The sequence below is a fragment of the Pan paniscus genome, chromosome 17 (assembly GCF_029289425.2).
Source record: "Pan paniscus chromosome 17, NHGRI_mPanPan1-v2.0_pri, whole genome shotgun sequence".
Lineage (NCBI taxonomy): Eukaryota > Metazoa > Chordata > Mammalia > Primates > Hominidae > Pan > Pan paniscus.
This window is the reverse complement of record NC_073266.2, coordinates 41798046-41825662: the sequence shown is the minus strand read 5'-3', so window position 1 is coordinate 41825662 and position 27617 is coordinate 41798046. Positions and strand designations below refer to the sequence as shown.

General features: G+C 43.0%; 1 protein-coding gene across 9 annotated transcripts in view; it reads left to right on the top strand.

Moving 5' to 3' along the window:
• The window catches only part of OSBPL1A (oxysterol binding protein like 1A), a 263701-nt gene that overhangs the window by 32275 nt on the left and 203809 nt on the right, over positions 1 to 27617 (top strand). For all 9 annotated transcript variants that reach the window (XM_063597233.1, XM_063597232.1, XM_063597235.1 and 6 more), the window contains 2 exons: positions 17515 to 17637; positions 26659 to 26744. In XM_063597233.1, the coding sequence (XP_063453303.1) occupies positions 17515 to 17637; positions 26659 to 26744 (209 nt within the window). The remainder of the gene's footprint in view (positions 1 to 17514; positions 17638 to 26658; positions 26745 to 27617) is intronic.

Sequence of the window (27617 nt, the reverse complement as noted above, 5' to 3'; positions counted from 1 at the left end):
GTGTTGGTACTGTCAGTATTAAGGGGGCTGTGTGAGGTGGGCTAGTATAAGAAATAGTTTTAATGTTATTACTAGGAAGATAAACTAGGTCGCTCACTTTACTTTTATTTATCAGCCTGCAAGTAGGAAATTACTGTATAGTGAAAGCAGTCTTTAACTGTACAATTTCCTATCATGTGACAATGGAAAGTAACCACATGTTTTTACTTTGTGTTTAAAGTTTTTCTTTAAAGAGGTATTTCTGTGATGCATAAATGGTCAGTATTATTATACATGAGTTTAATTGAGTTTGAAAGATAATTTTCAAATGTGAAATAATTGAAATGGGAAAATTTTAATGCATTTTTCTAAAATTTAGGGAATTTTATCATTAAAAGGTAACAATCAGCCTCCTTGCTAGGATTTTTATTACTAAACTTGATTTGTTAAATTTGTAGGGTTCTCTGCTCTTCGTACCTGCTCTGTTTTGAAACAGTAGTAAATAGTTTTCAGAATCTGTCAAATTGAAGTTCAAATCAGGGGTGCATCTAGGAATTAGTGCTTAATTGTTAAAGCAGCTAAAATTATAGCACCAAAGTTATTTTAAACAACTTCATTAAGCAAAGCTATGAAGCTTATTTAATTTTTACTAATTTTAAGAAACATTAAAATTTCCAACCGAATATGGGTAAGATAAATACCTGGTGATATGGTTGGTTTTTTATTATGTCCGTATGGTATCCAAGTTGGTGTGGGTATGGAATGGATATGAATAAGAGAAGGTAATGTAAATTTATCAAATATAAAGTAAATAATAATTTGGTATAAACATTTTATGATTTCAATGCTTTATAAACCATTAGATGACACATAATTGTGGCCAATTCTCCATCATTTCTCCTGTGGGAGATAAATGCTTTTTATTAGGGCACAAAAACTTATTGAGGAAGTTAGAGAAAAAGTTTCACTGAATTAAAAATTAAGTGATTAAAATTTTGTCTTATAACTTAAAACGATACAGGTTAGTGCTTCCCAAAATAGGCTTTATAATTTGCTCCTGTTTTCCTTAAATTGCCATGTTTTAGGTATTCTTTTCAGTTAATAAATAAAGCTTTTTAAAATGAGGCACTCAAAACATAATTCAGATTCAAATTCCTCAGTGCTTACACAGGAACACTAATGAGAATCAATGGCATTTAACTTTTGCAGCTGAATTGAATTTTATAAAATACATAGCAATGCCAGGTGCAGTGGCTCATACCTGTAATCCCAGCACTTTGGGAGGCCGAGGTGGGCGGATCACGAGGTCAGGAGATGGAGACCATCCTGGCTAACACAGTGAAACCCCAGCTCTACTAAAAACTACAAAAAATTAGCCAGGCGTGGTGGCGGGCAGCTGTAGTCCCAGCTACTTGGGAGGCTGAGGCAGGAGAATGGTGTGAACCCGGGAGGAGGAGCTTGCGGTGAGCGGAGATCGTGCCACTGCACTCCAGCCTAGGCGACAGAGCGAGACTCTGTCTCAAAAAAAATAAAAATAAAAATAAATAAATATAAAATACGTTGCATTATTTCACCCCTTCTACATTCTGGCTGTGACTCTACTGTTAATACTTGGCAAGTAACTTTGCCTTTGGGCTTTTCAGTTGCTTCAGCTCTAGAATCAGAGTGTTAGATTAAATATGAATTCGTTTACCAATGTTCAGTTTCTAAAACAAGCAAAAAATGCATTTGTTTATGTCATCACAAATGTCAGTTTTCTGTATACATAATATGTGTATCTATGCACATGTGTGCATAATGTATACACACGTACATACATGTAGGTATATGATTGCATCAGAGAAATTACTGATTGCTAGCAACTAATCATAGTTAGAGCAAATAAGTATTTTTTTTTTGCCATTGCCATGTTTTTATGTAGTTACTTTAATCTTTAATACCTTGCTGGTATTAAAAGAATATAACGTCAGGAGAAAACACACCATTAAGCAGCTAACTACAGGCTGGGCGAGGTGGCTCATGCCTGTAATTCCAGCACGTTGGAAGGCAAGGCAGGATAATTCCTTAAGGCCAGGAGTTCGAGACCAGCCTGGGCAATGTAGCCAGACCACATCTCTATAAAAGATACAAAAATTAGCTGGGTATGGTGGCGTGCACCTGTGGTCCCGGCTACTCAGGAGGCCAAGATGGGAGGATTGCTTGAGTCCAGGAGTTTGAGGCTGCAGTGAGCCACGATTGTGCCACTGCACTCCATCCTGGGCAATTGACTGAGACCCTGTTTCAAAAAAGCAGCTAACTACTTTGGAGCGCAGGGCTAAGCACGGTACTGGTTTTTATGTTTTTAAGATTTAGTTTATAGGATGTGTTTGTTCATAGACATTTAATTTTTCTCATTCAAATTTCTAGCATACAATGTATTTTAAAAATGTAACATTCATAAAATCAGTATCTGAGAATTTAAAAACTAATCGCAACATATATTTTTAATAATTTTTGAATAGTCTCCCTTTGTCTTTATTAGGAGTATAGGGCCGGGTGTGGTGGCTCACGCCTGTAATCTCAGCACTATGGGAGGCCGAGGTGGGCAGATCACCTGAGGTCAGGAGTTTGAGACCAGCCTGACCAACATGGAGAAACCCCATCTCTACTAAAAATATAAAATAGCCAGGCATGGTGGCACATGCTTGTAATCCCTGCTACTCGGGAGGCTGAGGCAGGAGAATCACTTGAACCCGGGAGGCGGAGGTTGCGGTGAACCGAGATGGCGCCATTGCACTCCAGCATGGGAAACGAGTGAAACTCCATCTCAAAAATAAAAAGAGTACAAATGCTGGCTGGATGCAGTGGCTCATGCCTGTAATCCCAGCACTTTGGGAGGCTGAGGTGGACAGATCGCTTGAACCTAGGAGTTTGAGACCAGCCTGGGCAACACGACGAAACCCTGACTCTACAAAAAATACGAAAATTAGCTGGGCATGGTGGCGTGTGCCTGTAGTCCCAGCTACTTGGGAGGCTGAGGTGAGAGGATCACTTGAGCCCAGGAGGTGAAGGTTGCAGTGAGCTGAGATTGTGCCACTGCACTCCAGCCTTAGTGACAGACCCTGTCTCAAAAAAAAAGAAAAAAAAAGTACAAATGCCATTTGGCAATTGTGCCAGTCGTATTTTAGATGCTTCCTGATTTTTTGTGTGTGATAAAATGTACGTAACATCAAATTTGCCCTTTTAGGTTTTTTTGTTGTTGTCGTTTGTTTGTTTTTTAAAAAAGAGTTTCATTCTGTGGCCCAGAGCTGGAGTGCAGTGGCATGGTCTTAGCTCACTGCAGCCTTGAACTCCCGGGCTCAAGTAGTCCTCCTGCTTCAGCCTCCCAAGTAGCTGGATCTATAGGTGCGCACCATGACATTTGGTAATTAATTTTTTTTTTTTTTGTAGAGACTGGGGTCTTGCTGTGTTGCCCAGACTGGTCTTAAACTCCTGGCCTCAGGCTATCCTCCTGCCTCAGCCTCCCAAAGCAGTGGGATTACAGGCATGAGCCATCACACCTGGCCTGTTTTAGCCATTGTTAAGTGTATTATTCAGTGGCATTGCGTACATTCACATTGTAGTACAGCTATCACCACTGTCCATCCCCATGACCTTTTCCTCCATCCCAAACTGAAACTCTGTTCCTGTTAAACATTACTCCCTATTGCTTCCTCCCTTCTCCAGCCACTGGCAACCACCATTCTATGTTTTGTCTGTATGACTTTGACTATTTTAGCTGTCTCATCTAAGTGGAATCATACAATATTTGTCCTTTTGTGAGTGATTTATTTCACTTAGCATGATGTATTCCAGGTTTGTCCATGTTCTAGCATGTGTCAGAATTTCCTTCCTCAATCGATTGAGACAGAGTCTTGCTTTGTCGCCCAGGCTGTAGTACAAAGTGGTGGGATCTCGGCTCACTGCAACCCCTGCCTCCCGGGCTCAAGCCATTCTTGTGCTTCAGTCTCCCCAGTAGCTGGGACTACAGGCACGCACCGCCACACCAGGCTAATTTTTGTGTTTTTAGTAGAGACGGGGTTTCACCATGTTGGCCAGGCTGGTCTCGAGCTGCTGACCTTAGGTGATCTGCCCACCTCAACTTCCCAAAGTGCCACGATTACAGCCGTGAGCCACTGCACCTGGCCAAAAAGTTACCTGAATCTGCTGAAATTTGGAGAGCAGGAGCATGGAAAATGAGAAACACAATATTCGGGATTTCAATTTTTTTTAATTTAATGACTTTTTTTTTTTTTTTTTTTGAGACAGAGTCGCACTCTGTTGCCCAGGCTGAAGTACAGTAGCACGATCTTGGCTCACTGCAACCTCTGCCTCCCAGGTTGAAGTGATTCTCCTGCCTCAGCCTCCCCAGTAGCTGGAATTACAGGCATGTGCCACCATGCCCAGCTAATTTTTGTATTTTTAATAGAGGTGGGGTTTCCGTGGTCTGTTGGCCAGGCTGGTCTCGAATTCCTGACCTCAAGTGATCGCCTGCCTTGGCCTCCCAAAGTCTTGGGATTATAGGCATGAGCCACCACGCCCATCCTTCCTTTTAAAAGCTAAATTATATTCCCTTGTATATGTCACATTTTGTTTTTCCATTCATCTGTCAATGGACGTTTAGGTTACTTCTCCTATGAACATGGGAATACAAATATCTGTTCGATTCCTTGCTTTTAGTTCTTTTGGGTATATACCCAGAAGTAGAATTGCTGGATCATAGGTAATTATGTGTTTAATTTTTTTGAGGAACCCCCATACTTCTCTGATGTTTTAAGATTTACAATTGCATGTTGTTATATGTATGACTAGGTGAATTGAGCCTGGATGTCTGAGATTTTAACTTTTCTAATACCTTTAAGAACTCTATTCCTGAAAAGGGCACATTGTTAAATATTTTCAGTTTCTGGCACTCAGGTGAATTGGCTCTTATTGTTGAATTTTATTATCTTTGATTTCTGTAGGAATTTTCTATCTTGGTTCTATAGATTTTATTTTATTTTATTTTATTTTATTTTATTTTATTTTATTTTATTTTATTTTATTTTATTTTATTTTATTTTTTTGAGACAGAGTCTCACTCTGTCACCCAGGCTGGACTGCAGTGGTGCAATCTCGGGTCACTGCAAACTCTGCCTCCTGGGTTCAAGTGATTCTTGTACCTCAGCCTCCCCAGTAGCTGGGATTACAGGCATGCACCACCATACCTGGCTAAGTTTTGTATTTTTTAGTAAAGATGGGGTTTCGCTATGTTGGCCAGGGTGGTCTCAAACTTCTGGCCTCAAGTGATCTGCCCTCCCTGGCCTCCCAAAATGTTGGGAGTACAGGCGTGAGCCACCGCACCTGGCCAATTCTGTAGATATTAAGCTGGAATTTTAAAGAAAAGTAGCAAGCAGTTCAAATGATAAAATAATAGACTCCAACCAAATTTAACAAGTCATCGCCCTTGGAGTTGTTAAGTTTTAAAATCTTTGTCAATATTTCAGAACTGTTGGGGCCATAGAACTTATCTACTATATTAAGTGGGGATTCAGTGGCATAGACTATCAAGTATGGTCACCAGTTTAAGTAATTTTATGATATTTATAAGGCAACAAAATATAAATTTTCTTTCCTCAAAAGAATTTAAAAATTAGAAGTCTAACTTTCCCTAGTGGACCTTGGAGGAGAGAAAACATAAGGCAAAAATGGTCTCCTATCTCTTGATTTTTGAAGCTCAAAATGTTTTCCATCTAATTATTTCCTGGAAAACATTCTCATGGCCATGAAAATCTCATTAATCTAAAAACAGAGCTTGGAATTGCGTGAATGTGAGAAGAGCAGCTGAAAAGTGGTCTTGAAAAATACCATGTGCGCTGATAGAAATGGCTGCAATCCATTGTGACCAGCTGCATTTGGGAATGCTTATCTTCTTCTTTTGGCTTAAACATCAGAGACAAAGCGCTTTTCTGGAATAAGCTCTCATGATTTGGAAGAATGTTTTTAAAAAATCTGTTCAACATATGAATTTGGATGATTCTTTAAAAAATCAATCTTGAAGTTTCTTCTAAAGGTACCTTTTAGTCAGAAATTAATGGAAATTAAATAGTTTACAAATTAAAGATGCATCAAATTAAGAAAGTAGTTATCAACCTCAATAATCTGTGGGGGGGTGTTTTAAACAATTTCTCCCTTTTTTGTTATTTTTGGTTTTTTTTTTTTTTTTTTTTTTTTGAGACAGAGTCTCACTCTTGTCGCCCAGACTGAAGTGCAATGGCGCGATCTTGGCTCACTGCAGCCTCCACCTCCTGGGTTCAAGCGATTCTCCTGTTTCAGCTTCCTGAGTAGCTGGGATTACAGGTGCCCATCACCACGCCTGGCTAATTTTTGTACTTTTAGTAGAGATGGAGTTTCGCCATGTTGTCCAAGCTGCTCTCGAACTCCTGACCTCAGGTGATCTGCCCGCCTTGGCCTCCCAAAATGCTGGGATTACAGACAGGTGTGAGCCACTGGGTCTGGCAGTACAAATTTTTAAAAATGTGTTTCCCATGGCTTATTAGAAAAAAAAAACTGTTAATTTTATGTCACTAGATATACCTTTTGTAAGGCATTGCCTGTAGACCTCCCTATAGGGATACTGGATTACTTTGTTTTCAAAGGACTAAGTCCTCATCCATCCGCCCATCCATCCATCCGGTTAACTAATATTTGGTTGCCTACTGTGTTCTAGGCACCTTGCTAGGGATATAATAGGGGAACAGAATAGACACGAGGCACTTGTTCTCATCGAGTTTACAGTCTAGGGACAGCAAAATAAATGACCACACTGATACCCGTAGACTCATATATTGTGGCAGGTTGCCATGAGGACTTATCAAGGAGCTCTAGGTGATATTGGAGATGGAGAGAGCAAGTCAGACCACTCTCCAGAAATGTGGATAGTAGTTTATTTGTACACTTGTCTTCCTTATAACATTTAAAAGTTCTCCTAGTGTAAGGCCTGGTTTTATTCATTAGTGTCATCGGAGTTTAGAACAATGCCTAGAATGTGGTAAGCCTTCAAGTCATTGGCTATTGATTCATCCCCTTGTGTGGTATTGGAATTAGGGAAGGCGATGCAGGCCTGGTGGCAACAGGGAAACTGCAGCTTCTGGTGGCTGTCATGTTGGACACCTGAGGGTGGCATAACTACCTGAATGTTCACTAAGGGTTAAGGTTTCAGATACTCATGGGCATTCTAGATATTCAAGTCTACATAGACAGCAGTGGACTTTCAGTCCACATTTAGTGGATGGTTCTTAGATGAGAAAAGAAATTGTGGGCTGGGTGCAGTGGCGCATGCCTGTAATCCCAGTGCTTTGAGAGGCCAAGATAGAGAATCACTTAAGCCCAGGAGTTTGAGATCAGCCAGGGCAACAAAGCGAGTCCCCATCTCTTTAAAAAAAATTGCGATGAATGGCTTTATTCCTTGGTTTGAAACATTTTATTAGTAGTTTCTTTCTTTGTAGTGTAGCTGAAAGGAATATAAAGATCATTTTATTATAATGATCTAATTAGTATTGCTGTCATTTTTAGGAGGTTTTCTCAATTTTTAAATTACAGATATTTCTGGAGTTGTGCTATTGTGCCTGGGTGTTAGAGCCACCGGGAAAGTATTTTGCTATAAAAAAATATTTTTGGGCTGGGCATGGTGGCTCACGCCTGTAATCCTAGCACTTTGGGAGACCAAGGCAGGTGGATCGCTTGAGCCCAGGATTCAAGACCAGCATGGGCAACATGGGGAAACCCTACCTCTACAAAAAAATACAAAAATTAGCTGGGCATGGTGGTGTGTGCACCTGTAGTCTCAGCTACTCGGGAGGCTGAGTTGAGAGGATCACCTGAGCCTGGGAGGTCAAGGCTGCAGTGAGCTGATTGTGCCACTGCACTCCAGCAGTGCAGGAAATATCTATATATGTATTTCAAAAATACATATTTCAGAAATATATATATTTCAAAAATATATATTTTTCAAATATATTTCAAATAGATATCTATTTGAAATAAATATATTTCAAAAATATATATTTTTCAAATATATTTCAAATAGATATCTATTTGAAATAAATATATTTCAAAAAAGTATATATATGTTTTTGACATAGGGTCTCACTCTGTCACACAGGCCGGAGTGCAATGGTGTAATCATGGCTCACTGTAGCTTTGACCTCCCTGGCTTAAGCAATCTTTCCACCTTGGCTTCCTGAGTAACTGACTACAGGCGCATGCCACCACGCCCAGCTAATTTTTGTATTTTTGTAAAGATGGGGTCTTGATAGGTTGCCCAGGCTGGTCTCAAACTCCTGGGCTCAAGCGATCCACCTGGCTTGGCCTCCCAAAGTGCTGGGATTACAGACATGAGCCACCATGCCCGGCCTGTACTTCATTTTTATTAACTCATTTCCAAGAGGAGGTAAGAGAAGGTGCCAGTCTCCTCCCCACCCCTGCCATTCCTTTCTAAAGTTATAAAAGATTATAAGGGAAAAGCAGTGAAAATGCTTGTTAGCATTTTAGAATTTATCCTCTAGGTATTGCTTGTTTGGTTAAGTCTAAAGTTTCATAGTCAGAAAATCTTTAGAGTGTGGTTGGGCTGCACAACTAGACTAGTTCTGATGCATGTAATGTCAATTGCTTTGAACATGTAGTATTAATTGCTTTGAACATGAGAGAATGTCCAAATTGCTTTAAGAATATGTTTTAGTCAAATGCCTGTCTTAAAACTGATACCTGTGGGCTTTAGGCACAAGGCAACGTGAGTTGTTGATTTTTCCTTTTCTTGGTGAAATTTAACTGGCTCTGTTCCTTTCTCTTTCTTAAAAACAATAAAACAATCTCTATGACTGTATTGACCCCGTGACCCATTTTTTTTCTCTCCTACCATCCTGTCTTATAGGAAGAGTCCTCTCTCCTCCTCAGGTACCTACAAATCTGTCCCTTTTCTTATTCTGGAAATTGGCAGTCATCAGATAGGAGCTCTCCCCCTGGCTCCCTGCACCTTAACCATCCTCATCATGATCCTTGCCGTCTTTCCTGCCCGCCAGCCTTGGTGCAGTCCCTTCTTGGTCTTCAGGGCCATCCTTCTCTTGGGCTTCTCTTCTTCCTCAGCTCCTCAGCACCAAGGTTTGCGTCTCTTCCTGGCTCTTGCCTTACAATCTTTAAACATGCTCAGGTGTCTAATATCCTAAAAGTGAAGCTGTTACTTTCTCTTCAGAAGGAAGTTGCTTTAAAGGAGTCTGGTGCAGTCTCCTTTTTATCCCCCATTCACTCCTCTGTTTACCAAAACCTATGTTTTTGCCTGTCTGAATTCCACTGGAGATACTCTTGGAGCTCGTCAGTGGCCTTCTCGTATTTGCCAAAGCAGCTGGTGTTTTCAGGCCTTGTCTTTCTTGCCCTTTCTTTCGTACCCATCCCATTCCCTGAAACACATTTCTCCCTTGGTTTCGGTTGCTGCCACCCTCTTCTGTGTCCCCTCTCCACCCTTGGTCGTTTTTTGCCAGCTCCTCTTCCCTGGCCTCCTTTGCCTTAAATAAATGTTGCTTTTCTCCCATTGAGGGTTCTCACTTATTCCTTTGATTTAAATGACCACTTATATGATGATAACTCCCACTATTTAAATTATTTTATTATTTATTTATTTTTAGAGACAGGATCTCCTTCTGTTACCAAGGTTGGAATACAGTGGTGCAATTATAGCTCACAGCAGCCTCGAACTCCTGGGCTCAGGCAGTCTTCCTGCCTCAGCCCCCTACGTAGCTGGTATTTAAATTCTAACCTACAGGCCGGGTGCGGTGGCTCACGCCTGTAATCACAGCACTTTGGGAGGCCGGGGCGGGCGGATCATGAGGTCAGGAGATAGAGACCATCCTGGCTAACATGGTGAAACCCTGTCTCTACTAAAAATACAAAAAATTAGCCGGGTGTGGTGGCGGGCGCCTGTAGTCCCAGCTACTTGGGAGGCTGAGGCAGGAGAATGGCGTGAACCCGGGAGGTGGAGCTTGCAGTGAGTCGAGATTGTGCCACTGCACTCCAGCCTGGCCAACAGAGCAAGACTCCATCTTAAAAAAAAAAAAAAATTCTAACCTACAACTGCTTTCTTGTACTTAAACTGTTATTAATTAACTACTTTCTTTTTCTTTCTTTTTTCTTTTTTTTTTTTTCCGAGACAGAGTTTCACTCTTGTCGGCGAGGCTGGGGTGCAATGGCGCATTCTCGGCTCACTGCAACCTCTGCCTGCCTCCCAGGTTCAAGCGATTCTCCTGCCTCAGCCTCTCAAGTAGCTGGGATTACAGGGGCCCACCACCATGCTTGACTAATTTTTGTATTTGTAGTAGAGACGGGGTTTCACCATGTGGGCCACGCTGGTCTGGAACTCCTGACCTCAGGTGATCCGCCCATCTCGGCCTCGCAAAGTGCTGGGATTACAGGCATGAACCACCCGCCCCCGGCCCTTTTGTTTGTTTGTTTCTGAGACAGGGTCTTGCTCTGTCACCCAGGCTGGAGTGCTGTGGCATGATCTCAGCTCACTGTAACCTCCACCTCCCGGGTTCAAGTGATTCTTGTGCCTCAGCCTCCCAAGTCACTGGGACTACAGGCATGTGCCACCACCCGTGGCTAATTTTTGTATTTTTAGTAGAGACAGGGTTTCCCCATGTTGGCCAGGCTGGCCTCCAACTCCTGACCTCAACTGATCTGCCCACCTTGGCCTCCCAAAGTGCTGGGATTACAGGTGTGAGATACCACGCCCAGCCTGCTAGTTTCTTATTGAACATCTTCATCTCTGTTTCCCACAGGAATCTCAAATTCACCACAACCAAATAGAGTCACATCTTCACTCATGTTGTTTATTTTCTATCCCATATATTGGTTAATCTCCCTGTTATGTATCTGGTGTCCAAGGAATTTTGTTCACCCCTGTGATCTTGGTGAACTTCTTATTCAAGTACCAGTTTACATTTTTCTTTCTCTGTGTCTAATCACTAATGTTGGCAGAGAGCTAGCCACTCCCCTTCTCCTCTGTGCAGCCATTGTTCCGTGTACATTGCTGTACTTGACACATGTTGTGGTTGTCGTTTGCATGTTTGCCCTGTTCTGGAGGGCAGGGACCATATTATCCATCATGGTACCTCCAGTGCCTATAACAGCCCCTATTATCAGTAGATACTCAAGAAACATTTGTTGAGTCAATTTTAGTTTCAATCCCAGCATTTATGAGTAACTATTATGGTTTATATATTATAATGGACTGTTTAAGTAGATAATAGATTATTTATTCATTTTTTGAGACGGAGTCTTGCCCTGTCACCAGGCTGGAGTGCAGTGGCACGATCTCAGCTCACTGCAACCCCCGCCTCCCAGGTTCAAGCAATTCTCTTGCCTCAGCTTCCCGAGTAGCTGGGACTACAGGCGAGTCACCATGTCCAGCTCATTTTTGTATTTTTAGTAGAGATGGAGTTTCACCATGTTGGGCAGGATCATCTTGATCTCTTGACCTCGTGATCTGCCTGTGTTGACCTCCCAAAGTGCTGGGATTACAGGCGTGAGCCAAGGCACCCGGCCCAATAGATTTATTTTTATCCTTTTCATATTTATTGTACAGAACTTGAGAATTTTTTTAATCTTTTTTTTCTGTAAGCCCAATATAGTAAGAATCCAAGGAAAATGTTATAAAAAACTTCTTGTATGTTTTGAAGATACTTCAAATGTTTTTTGATTCATTCTTTAAAGGCATGAAAAGAATATTAAACCTTTTGTGTAATATGCCAGCAAGTCTAGACCATCACTCCTTGTTTAATGTACATGATTGAAAATATATTTAAAAATCCCCTGTGATAAATGCCTTATTAATTAGACATGAAGCTTTTTTGGTTTTATCTTTAATAACTTATTTTCCAGTTATAAAATGCCTTTATATTGTAGGAAATTTGGAAAATACAAATAACCAAAGAAGACATTTAAAACCATTCATAATTTCACCACAAGGTGTAACCACTGTTGACATCCTGATATCTTTTCCCTCTGTTTCTCTGCCGATATTTAGCAAATATATATAGAGCTTAATCTATATAAGTACCATCTGTCCTAACAATATATTGCAATTTCATAGTTTTATAAATTATTTAAACATTTTTTTCTTTTTCTTTCATTTACTATTTTTTTTGAAACAGGATCTCACTCTCGCCCAGGCTAAAGTGCAGTGGCGTGATCTCAGCTTACTGCAGTCTCAACTTCCTGAGCTCAGGTGATCCTTCCACCTCAGCCTCTCAGGTAGCGGAGACTACAGGCGTGCACCACCATGCCTGGCTTAATTTTTGTATTTTTGTAGAGATGGGGTTTTACCATGTTGCCCAGGCTGGTCTTGATCTCCTGGACTCGAGATCCACCCACCTCGGCCTCCCAAAGTGCTGAGCCGTTGCCCCCAGCTTCTTCTATAATATATTTTTATTAAAAAAAATTTTTTTGAGACGGGGTCTCTGTTACACAGGCTGGAGTGCAGTGGCATGATCTTGGCTAACTGCAGCCTCGACCTCCTGGGCTTAAGTGATCCTCCTACCTCAGCCTCTCCAATGGCTGGGACTACAGGCTCACACCACTATGCCCAGCAAATTTTTTTTTTTTTTTTTTTTGAGACGGAGTCTCACTCTGTTGCCCAGGCTAGAGTGCGGTGGCACAATCTCAGCTCACTGCAAGCTCCGCCTCCTGGGTTCACGCCCTTCTCCTGCCTCAGACTCCTGAGTAGCTGGGACTACAGGCGCCCGCCACCACGCCTGGCTAAATTTTTTTTTTTTTTTTTTAGTAGAGACGGGGTTTCACCATGTTAGCCAGGATGGTCTCGAACTCCTGACCTCGTGATCCACTTGCCTTGGCCTCCCAAAGTGCTGGGATTACAGGCGTGAGCCACTGCGCCCAGCCTCATGCCTAGCTGATTTTTTGTATTTTTATAGATATAGGGTCTCACCATGTTGCCAGGCTGGGTCTTCTGTAATATTTTTAATGGTTTCATAGTATTAGGTGAATGAACCTTTATTGACGGATCTTTAATTTTTTGTTCTTTCTTTCTTTCTTTTTTTGAGGTGGAGTCTCCCTCTGTTGCCCAGTCTGGAGTGCAGTGGTGTGATCTCTACTCACTGCAACCTCTGCCTCCTGGGTTCAAGCGATTCTCCTGCCTCAGCCTCCTGAGTAGCTGGTTTTACAGGCGCCCACCACCACGCCTGCCTAATTTTTGTATTTTTAGTAGAGATGGAGTTTTTTTGCCATGTTGGCCAGGCTGGGCTCGAACTCCTTACTTCAAGTGATCTGCCCTCCTCGGCCTCCCAAAGTGCTGGGATTACAAGAGTGAGCAACTGTGCCTGGTCCTGATTTTTTTTCTTTATAAATAATGCTACAATGAATATAAATATTGCTAACATTTAAAAAATATTAGATATTTTAACAGGTGAATGAATGCAGAGGGGATTAATATAAAAGCTGATTAGCAAACTGAAGAAAGGGCATTACAATCACTGTTAGATGAAGTTCCCCCAGAAATTTACTCTGAAAATAAGATTCTGAGTCATGACAGAGATTCTTTACTTGGCCAAACTTTAATCAGACTTCTGAACCTTCTGTTAGGTCCATCTGTGCACTTCCTTGTAAAATCCGGTTTTAGCAAGAACCCTCCACCCTTGATATCTGATCAGGTTCCTCATCCTCCACCATCCCCCAGGTGGTGTCTGACCACCCTGGCTTGTCTTCAGCAACAACCCTGTTAGTTTGGTTTACCCAGAATCCCCTTTGCCCCTGATGTTTCCTCTGAGTACTTTTCCACCCACTGACCCTGACCCTGCTCCTTGGCTATAATCCCACTTGTCCTTGCTGTATTCAGAGTTGAGCTCAAGCTCTCTTCCCCACTGCAGGACTCTCTTGCAGTGGTCCTTGTAACTACCACGGGGGTCCTGAATAAAGTCTTCCCTTTTATGCTTTAACGAGTATCACTGAATAATTTTTTCTTTAAACAGCCTGAGCCTGGGTTTGGTTTCCTGCAGAGTTTATAAGAGCTTTTTCCTTTTTCTTTTCTTTCTTTTTTTTTTTTTTTGAGATGGAATTTTGCTCTTATTGCCCAGGCTGGAGTGAAGTGGCACAATCTCAGCTCACTGCAACCTCCGCCTCCTGAGTTCAAGTGATTCTCCTGCCTTGGCCTCCCAAGTAGCTGGGATTACAGGCATGTGCCACCATGCCTGGCTAATTTTTGCATTAGTAGAGACGGGGTTTCACCATGTTAATCAGGCTGGTCTCGAACTCCTGACCTCAGGTGATAGACCCACCTCAGTCTCCCAAAGTGTTGGGATTACAGGCGTGAGCCACCGCGCCCAGCCTGTAAGAGCTCTTTCAAAGGGAAGCTACTGAGCGAGGCCTTGTGCGAGCACTGGAAACAGGCCTTAGCCAGGCTGGTGGCTTGGTAGGGCTGTAGTAGGGACCAGATGTGGGATCCTGGATCCAGGAATTTGTTGGGGGATTAGGCTGCTCTTCACTTTCTGCCTCTGAGCTCACAGGTATTTCTGAGGTGTGGGTGAAAGGAGAACACTTCTGAGGGGTGGAATTAGGACCCTCAGCTGGACATGCAGCAAAACATCCTTAGCGTGTGGGCCAGATAAACTAAATATGGATAAGAGCTAGGCCAGGCCCACAGCTAGATATCAGGGGTTTCCCCTCACTCTGGGGATTCCTTTGCTAGTTTTCTGTTTCTAATGTCTTTGCTAATGTCTTCCTCTTCCTTGGTTTTTTAATTTTGGTGAGCTACACCCCTGGTGGCTTCCTGAGAAGTGTTGCATGGGAAATAAATTTACATACTGGTATATTTTAAAATGTCCTTATTCTACTCCTACTTTTGATTGGCTGGTTATAGAATTGGGGGTTGGAAATAATTTTCCTCCGGAACTTTTAGGTATTGCTTTGTTGTCTTTTGGATGCTTATGTTGTGATAGAGAAGTCAAAATCATTCTGATTCCTGCTCTTTTGTTTATTACCTGATATCTTTTGTTACCAAAGTTCTAAAATTTCATGATGATGTGCTTTCATAGGTTCTATTTTGTCTGTAGATCAGAAATCTTCCAGAATTGTTGGGCTCTCATTAGGCCTTTCAATGCTGTAAGACTTCCTTAAATTCTTTTTTTTTAAGAAGGTGTCTTGCTCTGTTTCCCAGGCTGGAGTGCAGTGGCGTGATCTCAGCTCACTGCAACCTCTGCCTCCCGGGTTCAAGCGATTCTCCTGCCTCAGCCTCCCGATATAGCTGGGACTACAGGCCTCCCCTACCACACCTGGCTAAATTTTTTTTTTTTTTTTTTTTTTTTTTTTTAGTAGAGATGAGGTTTCACCGTATTAGGCTGGTCTCAAACTACTGGCCTCAAGTGATCCTACCACCTTGGCCTGCCAAATAAATTCTTTATTTTCTCTGTCTCTCTGTTTTCTTTTTTTAGAACTTCTGTTTCAATGTTTGACCTCCTGGACCAGTTCTCTTAACATCCTTTTTTTTTTTGAGACCAAGTCTCACTCTGTCACCCAGGCTGGAGTGCAGTGGCATGATCTCAGCTTACTGCAACCTCCACCTCCCAGGTTCAAGCGATTCTCCTGCCTCAGCCTCCTGAGTAGATGGGGTTACAGGTGTGCACCAGCAGACCCAACTAATTTTTGTGTTTTTAGTAGAGTTGTGGTTTCACCATGTTGTCCAGGCTGGTCTTGAACTCCTGGGCTCAAGTGGTCCACCCGCCTCAGCCTCTCAAAGTGCTGGAATTACAGGCATGAGCCACTGTGCCTGGCCAACATTCATCTTTTATCTCCCATTTTCTTAACATTTTATTTTCTAGGAGATATTCTCAACTTATTTTCCAACTGTTTTATTGAAGTTTTAATTTTTGCTATTTTTATTTCCAAAGTTCTTTTTCTCAAGCTTTATTTTTTTTTAATAGCATCTTGTTTTTGTTACAGGACAGAATGTCATTTATTATCTAAGGATATTAGTTATTATTTTTTTAACATTTTCCTTGATACCTTGTTTTCTCTAGGTTGCTTTTCTTCCCTGTTTGGTTTTGGTCTTTGTCTTTCATGTTTAAGAGTGGGGAGCTAGAAAGTTGATTGAAAACTGAGAGAGTGGGTGGGCCCTGTTGACTGCTAACTTCATTGTAAGGTTTGCCTGGCTTGACCACTTGCTGGGACCTCCTGGTGTCTCTCTTGTACTTTAGGGAATATAACCAGCTAAGTCTCATAGAGGGTAAAGCCTGGCTTGCCAGCATAAGAAATGCCGATTAGGGCAAGAGGGCTGGAGACAAGCTGTTTGCTCTGCTCTGTTTTGAAACCATGCCTTCAAAACCCATCCAGTCACCAGCCTATACAGCCCATCTCTTTTAGCCTCACTGGAAGATGTATTTAACCAGTCCCCTGTTGATGACATGGAGTGGTTTCTAATTTTTCCACTATTACAAATAATGTAATCTTTATAAGCATGGTTTCAAAATAATCTTGTATAAGATGACAGCAAAAGTGAGGGGAAAAATAAACATTGAAATAAAAAAAAAACCTTGTGTAAATGTTTTTGCAGGATAGATTTCTAGAAATAGAGTTGCTAGACAAAGTAAATGGTATATATGAATTTTGAAGTTTATTTGATATTGCCAAATTGCTGATCTCCACCTGTAACATATGAAAAGTTGTATGCATTTATATTCATTTTAGCAGTCTACAGGAGTGCTATTTCCTGCCCATGCCAGCATTGTTTCTTGTCTTTTTTTATTTTTGCTAATTCAATGGGCATGAAAAATATCACGTGTGTTTGAATGATTTTTATTTATTTGATTATTAGTAAGAATGACATACTTCTGGGAATTGCTATTTGTAATATTTGCTCATTTTGACATAAATGCTTGAAATTTGGTTGTAATTTTCTATATTTGGTTTGGGGCTTGATAAGAAAATGTGACAGAAAAAATAAATTTGTTTACATATAGCCACTTCAGGGCATTTATCTATAATGAGTTTCTATTCAAAATGATTTTTTGCACAGTTTTGAATGTGTTAGTTTACATGTTAGTCTTACTCTATTCCTATATGAATGGTCGTATAGGAAATAAAGTCATACTTTGACTTTATCTCTAATTTTGTTTTTTCCTTTTATGTCTAATTTTTAATGTAATAACTATTTGCATAATACTATGTATTTGACAGAATGCTTTCACATACATAATCTTACAACAAACAGCTTATGAGGTTGGTTGTATTTTGCAGATGAGGAAACTAAGGCCTTAAGAAGTTAAGATATTTGCCCAAGTGTCTCCTGTACTGCTTCAATAATAATAGAAGGGCAAGGGGTCTCAGGCTCAAGTTCTCACCCTGCAACGGATTTATTCAGTTGTTGTGTCTGTCTTATCAGCTGCAAAATGAGGATTCTTTCCCCTTTCTGTATTAGCAGGTGATATCTAAAAGCTAATTATGTTCTTAGATAATAGCAATGTTATTATTTTCTTAATTTAGAAATGAACACAGAAGCGGAGCAACAGCTTCTCCATCATGCCAGAAATGGCAATGCTGAAGAAGTAAGACAACTATTAGAGACCATGGCGAGGAATGAAGTGATTGCTGACATTAATTGCAAAGGTAAACTTTGAATGGATTTTGTAGCTTTTTGAGTCTGCACTACTCTTAGCATTTATTTAATGCTAACCTTTCTTATCTATCATGTAATTAATCTCTAGCTCTCATGCTAGGAAGAACCCCACAGATTGGAGGAAATGTCTCTCCTAGCCCTCTCTGAGTCAGAGAAAGTGACATAAGAATTTTAAATTCTTAAAATTGTTATGGATCCCAAATATTACAAGCCACAAGGGTGGCTCTAGCCCACAGGATACATCCTATTGAAAGGTGACAGCGTGCTGGCAGTCCTCACAGCCCTCGCTCGCTCTTGGCGCCTCCTCTGCCTGGGCTCCCACTTTGGCGGCACTTGAGCCCTTCAGCCCATCGCTGCACTGTGGGAGCCCCTTTCTGGGCTGGCCAAGGCCGAAGCCGGCTCCCTCAGCTTGCAGGGAGGTGTGGAGGGAGAGGCGCTAGCGGGAACCAGGACTGCGCGCGGCGCTTGCCGGCCAGCTGGAGTTCCATGTGGGCGTGGGCGTGGGCGTGGGCTTGGCGGGCCCCGCACTGGGAGCAGCCGGCCGGCCCGGCCGGCCCTGCCGGCCCGGGCAATGAGGGGCTTAGCACCCGGGCCAGCGGCTGCGGAGGGTGTACTGGGTCCCCCAGCAGTGCCAGCCCACCGGCGCTGCATTGGATTTCTCACCGGGCCTTAGCTGACTTCCTGCGGGGCAGGGCTCAGGACCTGCAGCCGGCCATGCTTGAGCCTCCCACCCCCTCCATGGGCTCCTGTGCGGCCCGAGCCTCCTCGATGAGCACCGCCCCCTGCTCCACAGCGCCCAGTCCCATCGACCACCCAAGGGCTAAGGAGTGCGGGCGCATGGCGCGGGACTGGCAGGCAGCTCCACCTGCAGCCCTGGTGCGGGATCCACTGGGTGAAGCCAGCTGGGCTCCTGAGTCTGGTGGGGACGTAGAGAACCTTTATGTCTAGCCCAGGGATTGTAAATACACCAATCAGCACTCTGTATCTAGCTCAAGGTTTATAAACACACCAATCAGCACCCTGCGTCTATCTCAGGGTTTGTGAATGCACCAATCAATACTCTGTATCTAGGTACTCTGGTGGGGCCTCGGAGAACCTTTGTGTCCACACTCTGTATCTAGCTAATCTGGTGAGGATGTGGAGAACCTTTGTGTCTAACTCAGGGATTATAAAGGTACCAATCAGCACCCTGTCAAAACAGACCACTCGGCTCTACCAATCAGCAGGATATGGGTGGGGCCAGACAAGAGAATAAAAGCAGGCTGCCGGAGCCAGCAGTGGCAACCCGCTGGAGTCCCCTTCCACAGTGTGGAAGCTTTGTTCTTTCGCTCTTTGCAATAAATCTTGCTACTGCTCACTCTTTGGGTCCACACTGCTTTTATGAGCTGTAACACTCACTGCGAAGGTCTGCAGCTTCACTCCTAAAGCCAGGGAGACCACGAGCCCACCGGGAGGAACAAACAACTCCAGAGGTGCTGCCTTAAGAGCTGTAACACTCACCGCGAGGGTCCACGGCTTCATTCTTGAAGTCAGTGAGACCAAGAACCCACCAATTCCAGATACATTATGATAATTTTTTTTTCTTCTCGAAGACATTGCAGTTGACCTAGCAGGTTTGAGTGTTTACTGTGTGTCCTGGAGATAATGATGAAGAGACACATGGGATCCCTGCCCTTATTGAGCTTAGTCTAGTAGATGAACAGATCAGACTAGTCTGCATTACAAAATAGGTACCAGGATGTGGAAGTGCAGGTGTCATGGGAGAGGTGTGGAACTGGAACTTGAAGGATTTGCTTTTTGGAGGAGACAATTCTAAGATGAAATGTGAAAGAGTAGGAGTTAACCAGGTGACGATAGAGAAGAAAAAATGGTTCAAGGAAGAAGAAACAACATAGCAGCCAAGTCATAATATGCCATGTATAGCAAAGTGGCCAATACATCACAACCTTGCATCAAATGTGCAGAGAAATAAAACGTGTTCTCTAAAATGGCTCTGGTATTGTAATAAACCTCTTCATGTTCTGGGAGGTATGGGGAGAGTAAACGTTAGTCTTTGGGTACCTCTATCTTTTTTTTTTTTTTTTTTTTTGAGACAGGGTTTTGTTCTGTTGCCCAGGCTGGAGTGCAGTGGCATGCTCACAGTTCATGGCAGCCTCAGACTTCTGGGCTCAAGCCTTTGTCCCACCTCAGCCTCCAGAGTAGTTGGGACTACAAGCACATGCCACCACGCCTGGCTAATTTTTGTATTTTTTGTAGAAACGGGATCTTGCTATGTTTCCCAGGCTGCTCTTGAACTCCTGGTCTCAAGCGATCCTCTCATCTCAGCCTCCCAAAGTGTTGGGATTACAGGTGTGATCCCTTGCATCTAGCCATACTTTTTTTAGTAGCGTTTTTGATAAAGTCTTGATCTCCCTTCCCCTGTATTTCCTCTAACTTGGTGTTTGAGTGTAGAGGTGAGCCTTGCTGTGTGTTCGTGTGGTGGAGAGGCAGGTTTTCCTCGAATCTATGACTTGGCTTTGGGTCCTCAGCCACCCTTGTCTTCCTGGTGCTCCTTAAGCATTGGAAGCTGACGTGAAACTCAGGTAGAAAGTCAAACTCAGGTCTCTCAGTGTGTCGTGTAGCATAGGTAAGGCTCCTTGGCTGTATCAGGAGACTCTCATGTTGGCTTGTGTTACCCTCTGTCACATCTTCATCTGGCACCTGGCCTAGGCTTGCTGGTTCAATGCAGACACACTCCTGTTCCCTTCTTGGGAGAGTGGCATGTGGGAGCTAATGACATGGGGGAACCTAGAGCAGCTCTGGTTAGCCAAAATGCAGCCTTCCCTCAGGACACCTTACTGAGTCTGCTTTGATGTGGCATCTGGCAGGGGAGTGCTAAGATGGGCGATCTAGAGGGGGTCTTTTCCTGCATCCCGGAAGCAGCTTGCCTGTTCTCTGTGTCTCCTCAATGTATCTCACTTTCCGAGTTTAAGATCCAGAGCCACGTGTCTCAGCTTTTGTCTTTTTTTCTTCCACAGTTCCTCAGTCCCAGAAAGGGCTGGCTTCAGATGGATATTTTATTCTTTTTGCTACTTCCTCCTCTACCAGGGCAGCAAACCTCATGACCTCACCCTCAGTGGGGAAGAAATAGCATCTTTGCAATAGGGAAGAAACTGTGATCTGAGGATCTGGGTTGTCTAGAAACTGAGTTGGTAAAAGGAATTTTAAAATATCTTTGTTATGGAGAATGAGCTGAGGAAAAAAATATTTAAAAAATAAAAAAATGTATAAAATTTCCCCCCACTCTTCAGCAAAGACTGGCTCTTTATCTTTACCTCAGGATTCTATTTTGAATGCCAAAACATTTGATCATCCTCAGTGACCCTTTTCTGTCTCCCCTTCCCACCTCCGCCCACGTTTGCCTCAGGCTAATTAGGAGAAAGTCATCTACTTGGAAATGTAAAGCTGAGAAATATGTTAATTTTTTTTTCAATTTTCACCTCATTATACCTGTCAGTCAGACTTTATCTTAAGGGCAGTTTGAAGGGTTGATGCAGAAGGTGACATAGTCAGATGATATGCAGTTCTTAAGGGAGTGGGGAGGGGTGGGCAAGACCAGGCGTGAATAGTGTTTCCATGTGGGGGGTTCCTTCCCGGCATTTCTTGGTTTTCTTTCCTTTCTTTCCTGTTTTTCCAAATAATGACAAATTGGGAAAATGGTATAAATTACTATAATTCTCCTGCAAGAATTAAAGGTTAACAGTCAACATAGAGATGTTACTGTTTGGAAGGAATTCACTGATGTCAAGTTGAAAGTGAGGGAAAGAAGGGCTGATGTGAGTGGAAAGTGAAGGTTAGTGTTTTTAGGGTCTGGGAGAGGAGGATAGAATTAGTTTTGCTTGTAGCTGGTGTTGTGTTACAAGTATGTGTTCATGGTCCTGTCTTGCTTGTGTGAGTCATTCTTGCAAATAAAATAAATATTAATACATATGTGCATAACATACTTTTTGTAAATTCTGTGAGTGATGTTCCAAGAAATAATAAATTTTGGAAGCAACCTAAGTACTTATATTGGCAGTCTCAACACACAATTCTGTGTAGTGCTGTCACTTTACTAGGAGGTCCAAATGTGAAGTTATTCGAATATTCCCCAGTAATACCTGCTGGTATTTTAGTGTTTCAATATTATGTATAGTGTACTGTTCTTTGTAAATACTCCAAAGCTTGACATTTCTTATTCATTGAACACATCCTTTTAGATATCTATAAGTAGTTAAAGAGTATAAAACCTGTTTGAAGTATTTTAAGAGTAAATGTAGGATCTTGGAAATTTTTTTCTTTTTTTGAGACATAGTCTTGCTCTGTTGCCCATGCTGGAGTGCAGGGTGCAATCTTGGCTCACTGCAACCTCCACCTCCTCTTGGGTTCAAGCGATTCTTGTGCCTCAGCCTCCCAAGTAGCTGGGACTACAGGCGCCCACCATCACACCAGGCTAATTTTTGTATTTTTAGTAGAGACAGGGTTTCACCATGTTGGCCAGGCTGGTCTCCAACTCCTGACCTCAAGTGATCTGCCCACTTTGGCCTCCCAAGGTGCTGGGATTAGAGGTGTGAGCTGCAGTGCCTGACTGGATCTTGGAAATTTTGATTTCTTGATCCAGAATCCTATTTGGAAATACTAGATGTGAGGACACCAGGTCACAAGCTGTCATAGTAAGTAAGAGGAGACAGTGTGGTTTGGATGGGGGCAGACGCAGTGGCAATGGAGAAAACTAGATGTAATGAATATTTAGGAGTTGGAGTCAGTCGAGCTAATTGAGTGTGGGGTGAAAAGGAGAAAGCAGGAAGGTGCTGCTGCTGTTGAGTGAGGAGGTGAATGAGGGGCCATCCATTGTGAATACACATGTGGGAGGGGCCTGGTGGTTCCTGCGAGTGTGTGTATGGAGGACGACAGGTGAGTTCAGCTTTGTGCTTTCTGAGCATTGAGGAACCCTTGCCCAGCCCAATGGAGATGTCTAGTGGACACTTTGGAGATGGAAATATGGATTTTGAAGTCAACAGCACAGAAACAATGGAAGCAGTGGAAGAGGGCCATGAAATACCTCTTTTTTTCTTTTTCTTTTTCTTTTTTTTTTTTTTTGCGACAGCATCTTGCTCTGTCACCCCGGCTGGAGTGCAGTGGTGTGATCATGGCTTACTGCAGCCTTGAACTCCTCGGCTCAAGTGATCCTTCCACCTCAGCCTATGGAGTAGCTGGGATTACAGGTGTGCGCCACCACGCCTGGCTGATTTTTGTATTTTTTGTAGAAATAGGGTTTCACTACTTGCCCAGGCTCATCTTGAACTCCTGACCTCAATCAGTCTATCTGCCTTGGCCTCCCAAAGTGCTGGGATTACAAGTGTGAGCCACCATGCCCGGCTGAAGTACCATTTTTGAAGTTACCAGTAATGGAATAGTTGGGAAAAATAAATTTTCCAAAGGATATGGAAAAGTAGTGCCAGAGAAATGAGAGGACCCACAGGGTACAGGGCTGTGGCAGCTAGGGAAGAATGTGGCCGTGCTGTCCTGTGATGCAGTGATGGCAGAAACCTGCCCCTGGGACCCAGTGACAGCATTTCTTGATAAAAATTGAGGACAGTGTTCATGACCTGGTGGGAGATGAGCCTCATCTGCAATGAGTGGGGGTTGACAGGAAGGAATGTTAGGTAGAAAGAGCCAGTGAAGGGTAGAATGGGGAGAGTGAGGGGCACAGTAGCTGCCAGGGAGCACAGAGTAGGGAGGGTTTCATTTGTGTTTCCTCGTTAGATGGGAGACACCAGAGTTCTTACTCCTTCCCATCAGCAACTAAAGGGGGAGAGGTGGAAGATAGGCAAAAAAGGAGGGCCTGAGAAGCAGGAAGGGATGGGCTCCAGGATCCAGAGAGAACGGTTAGTCTTAGACCTCGGGAGGAAAGTTTAGCAGAGTGCCTGTAGATATAGGTGGGATGGTTGATTTGGTGCTGGAAGCCCAGGGAATTCTATGAAAGCTTCTGTTTTCTCTGTGAAGCTGAATATGTCATTTGCTAAGGTAGAGTTGTCTGGGTAAAAGGCTTGAGGAGACTAGTGAAGGACTGAATTGAATTACTTTTTGTTGGAATATATGAGAGATGCTTGGACAGGGCCTTATAGAAGTGCCTTCAGCTAGTGTGAGATCCTGAGTTTATGGTGTGTAAATCCACAGGGCTCTGTTGTTTTTCTTCATTGGTTAGCGACCTGGGTGTGGTTATGGAGAAACTGGGCTCGTGTACTTCTCAGGCTTTGGAGGTTTTTTAGGCTGCTGTGACAGATATTATAGTGAAGCCAGAATTTTCAGGATATGATAAAGGTTGAAGTGAGGGATTAAAGAATAGACACTGAATTTATTGAAGGAAGTGAAGATGGAGGGTATTTACATATACATGAAAGTCATTAGGCCTGGTGCAGTGGCTCACCCCTGTAATCCCACCACTTTGGGAGGCTGAGGTTAGAGGATCACTTGAGCTCAAGAGTTTGAGACCAGCCTGGGCAACATGGCAAAACCCCATCCCTACAAAAGAATCCAAATATTAGCCAGGTGTGGTGGCGCATGCCTGTGGTCCCAGCTACTCGGGAGGCTGAGGTGGGAGAGTTGCTTGAGCCCAGGAGGTAAAGACTGCAGTGAGCTGTGATTGTGCCACTGCACTATAGCCTGGGTGATAGAGGGATACCCTTTCTTGAAAAAAGAAAATGATTAGAGCTGGGGGCTGGATAAGTTGAAAAGAAAGTCTGGGGGATAGCTGTGTGGACAGGCTGGAAAGTTGGGAGTGCTTGGGAAAGTGGCTTTCTGTGTTCTGAGTCCAGGGGTGATGATGGCGCCCAGGCTGTGGCTCTGGCAGTGGGTCCCTGACCTTAAACAGAGGCACAGTTTGTGAGAAATGAGGGAAGCTGAGAAACTGAGAGACCAGGGTGCTGAATAGGCAGTTGACCCCCTGGGGATGGTGGCAGGATTTGCAACGGGGTGAAAGAATATGCTGCCCAAAGTTATTTGGTGAGGGGCAGGCCACTGGGAGGCTGGCAGATGGCAGCAGAGAAGGCATGCACAAGAGCTTTGGCTTAATGACAGAAGCCTCAAAGAAGGAGCTGTGATGTGAGTGGAGAAGTCATCAACTAAAGGCAGTAGTGGGTTTTTTGTTGTTGTTTTGAGACAGTGTCTCGCTTTGTTGTCCAGGCTGGAATGCAGTGGTGCAGTCATGGATCATTGAAGCCTTGACCTCTTGGGCTCTGGTGATCCTCCGCCTTAGCCTCTGGAGTAGCTGAGACTGCAGGTGTGCACCACCAGGCCTGGCTAATTTTTTAATTCTCTGTAGAGACGGGGTTTCTCTATGTTGCCCAGTCTGGTCTTGAACTCCTGGGCTCAAGCAGTCCGCCATCCTTGGCCTCCTAAAATGCTGGCATTACAGGCATGAGCCACCATGCTCGGCCAGCAGTGGGAGTTTTGATGTGGAGGTTCACACGACTTCTGTTCAGTGAGGGACAGGGGGCATGGGGGACCCCACCTGAAGAATAAGGGGGAGATCCTTATCAGGATGAGCTAGGTTTCACTAAGAACAGAAAGCAAAAGATAGGTTCAGTGAAAGAGACTGAGGCTCTGGGATTTATTGACTGTGTAATTAGGGGTTCCACAGGACACACACTTGAGAGGAAACAGATGTAGGAGTTTGGGTAAATGGCAAACAATCCCAGGGACACTGCTGGCAGCTGCAGTCCCTTGGAGGGTTGTTAGAGGCCTGTTGTGGGTGTGCTGAGGTTGTTGGCTGAGGTTTCTGTGGGTTCAGATCCTGGAATCCAGGAGCTGAGGGCAGTGTATCATGTAAGTGAGGTACTGCTATCTACAGTAGCTGTGAAACCATCGCTCTTTCCCTGCAGTGGCCCCTGGAATAACATGTTCTTGGGCTGTAACAGCCCCATCAAGGCAGGTGACTTTGGGATTTGATAGGGCTGTATTCGCTACAGTCTGACTGGGAATTTTGGGAAGCTTTTGGGCTTCCTCAGCTCTAAATAGTGCTCTGAATATCTTTTTTGCTAAATTGAATCTGTAGTTTTAGTTTTTGCAACACTCAGTTGTTTATGTCTTTCCTCAGCTCTACTGCTAAGATCTGACACTTCATTGCCTTTAACTTCGGTCCTCTCTTTCACCTTGGCAACCCAATATCCTCATTAACTGAGACTATCTGAAGTCAAAGACTCCACGTTCAGGCACTAATACTTTCCAAATCATATTAGTCCATTTTCACACTGCTATAAAGAACTACCTGAGACTGGGTAATTTATGAAGAAAAGAGACTTAATTGACTCACAGTTACTCAGGCTTACCAGGAAGCTTGACAGGGAGGCCTCAGGAAACAACCACACACTTTCAGAGAGTTCCTGAGAACTCACTCACTGTCACGAGAATAGCAAGGGGGAAATCTGCCCCTATGATCCAATCACCTCCCACCAGGCCCCTGCTCCAATTCAACATGAGATATGGGTGGGGACAAATCCAAACCACATCACAGGTGCTGCAGGAACTATCCTTTACTGACTCTTGATGTAGTACAGGTGTACAGAGAGTTCCTGTGAGCTGCCTTCAGCTCCTCCATCCACCCTCCTGATACAGGTTTTCAAAGAGAGTTGCTTGTCGTGAACTATGTCAAGAAAACCCCTCTTGACCTGATGATGGCAAGATGATTAAAGACTCGGAGCCCTAGAGTCAAGAAGCTGCTAGAGATCATCTAGCTTGAATGTAACCCCTGTCCTGTCTCCCTCTATCCTTTTAGAGGTGAGGACATCGAGTCAGAAGGTGGCACCAGATCTGCACCTTGTGAGTTCTCGTCCTTTACACCCATTACACTTCTTGGTCACATATCTTGCCTCTCACTTATCAGCAATGCATTGCAAAGGAGATTATTAAGGTAGCTTGTTATGGAGAAGTTAATTTCATTGTAAAATTACCTAAATATGACCTAAAAATACCTTATATTTTTCCATTTTTAGGAAGAAGTAAGTCTAACTTGGGCTGGACACCTCTACATCTGGCATGCTATTTTGGACACAGACAAGTGGTCCAGGATCTGTTGAAGGTCTATTTATGACTTTAATTTTTAATGACTACAATAAATATTATTGTTATGGAAATTTTAAGATGAAAGTCTTAGAAAAGCCACCTGAGCCATAGTGACTTATTTAAAGCAATAGTTCATCATTCAAGACACTTAATTGTTCTTTATTAAATAAATGCATGAATTAGGTTAGCCTGATTAATTAAAATTGTATGTTTAATCATTAGATTTTTTTATTACTAGCTTTTAAAAATTATAAAAGTGGGCATATTAATGAAGATTTTATTTTCAGTTTTATGAGTGTGACAGTTGAAAAAATAACCAAAGCACACCCTAAATAATTAAAAAATAATGTCAATACACAAATAAAAATTTTAAAAAAAGAAAAAAACAATGTCACAATCTCTTAGCACTGTATTTAAAGAGAATTGAGAGCTCATATTTCCTAATTCTATGATGAATAACTTCTCACATTCTGATAGTTCTGAAATTTGCTTGCATCTTACAATTCATCTGTACATTTAAATAATGGCATCTTTTTTCCTCAAAACTTATTAAATTGATAATGGAGGAAATGTGGTATTTCGTTCAGAGATCATTCTCCTTTTTTCAATATGACTGCTTCTAAAGTAGAGTGAAGGTGTATGGATTTTTTTTTTTTTTTTAATCAAGACAAGGCCTCACTTTGTCACCCAGGCTGGAGTGCAGTGGCGTAATCTCGGCTCACTGCAGCCTTGACCTCCCAGGTTCAAGCGATCCTCCTGCCTCAGTCCCCCAAATACTGGAGCTATAGGCACGTGCCTCCACACCTGGCTAATGTTTTTCTATTTTTTGTAGAGACGGACTTTCACCATGTTGCCCAGGCTGGTCTCAAACTCCTGAGCACAAGCAATC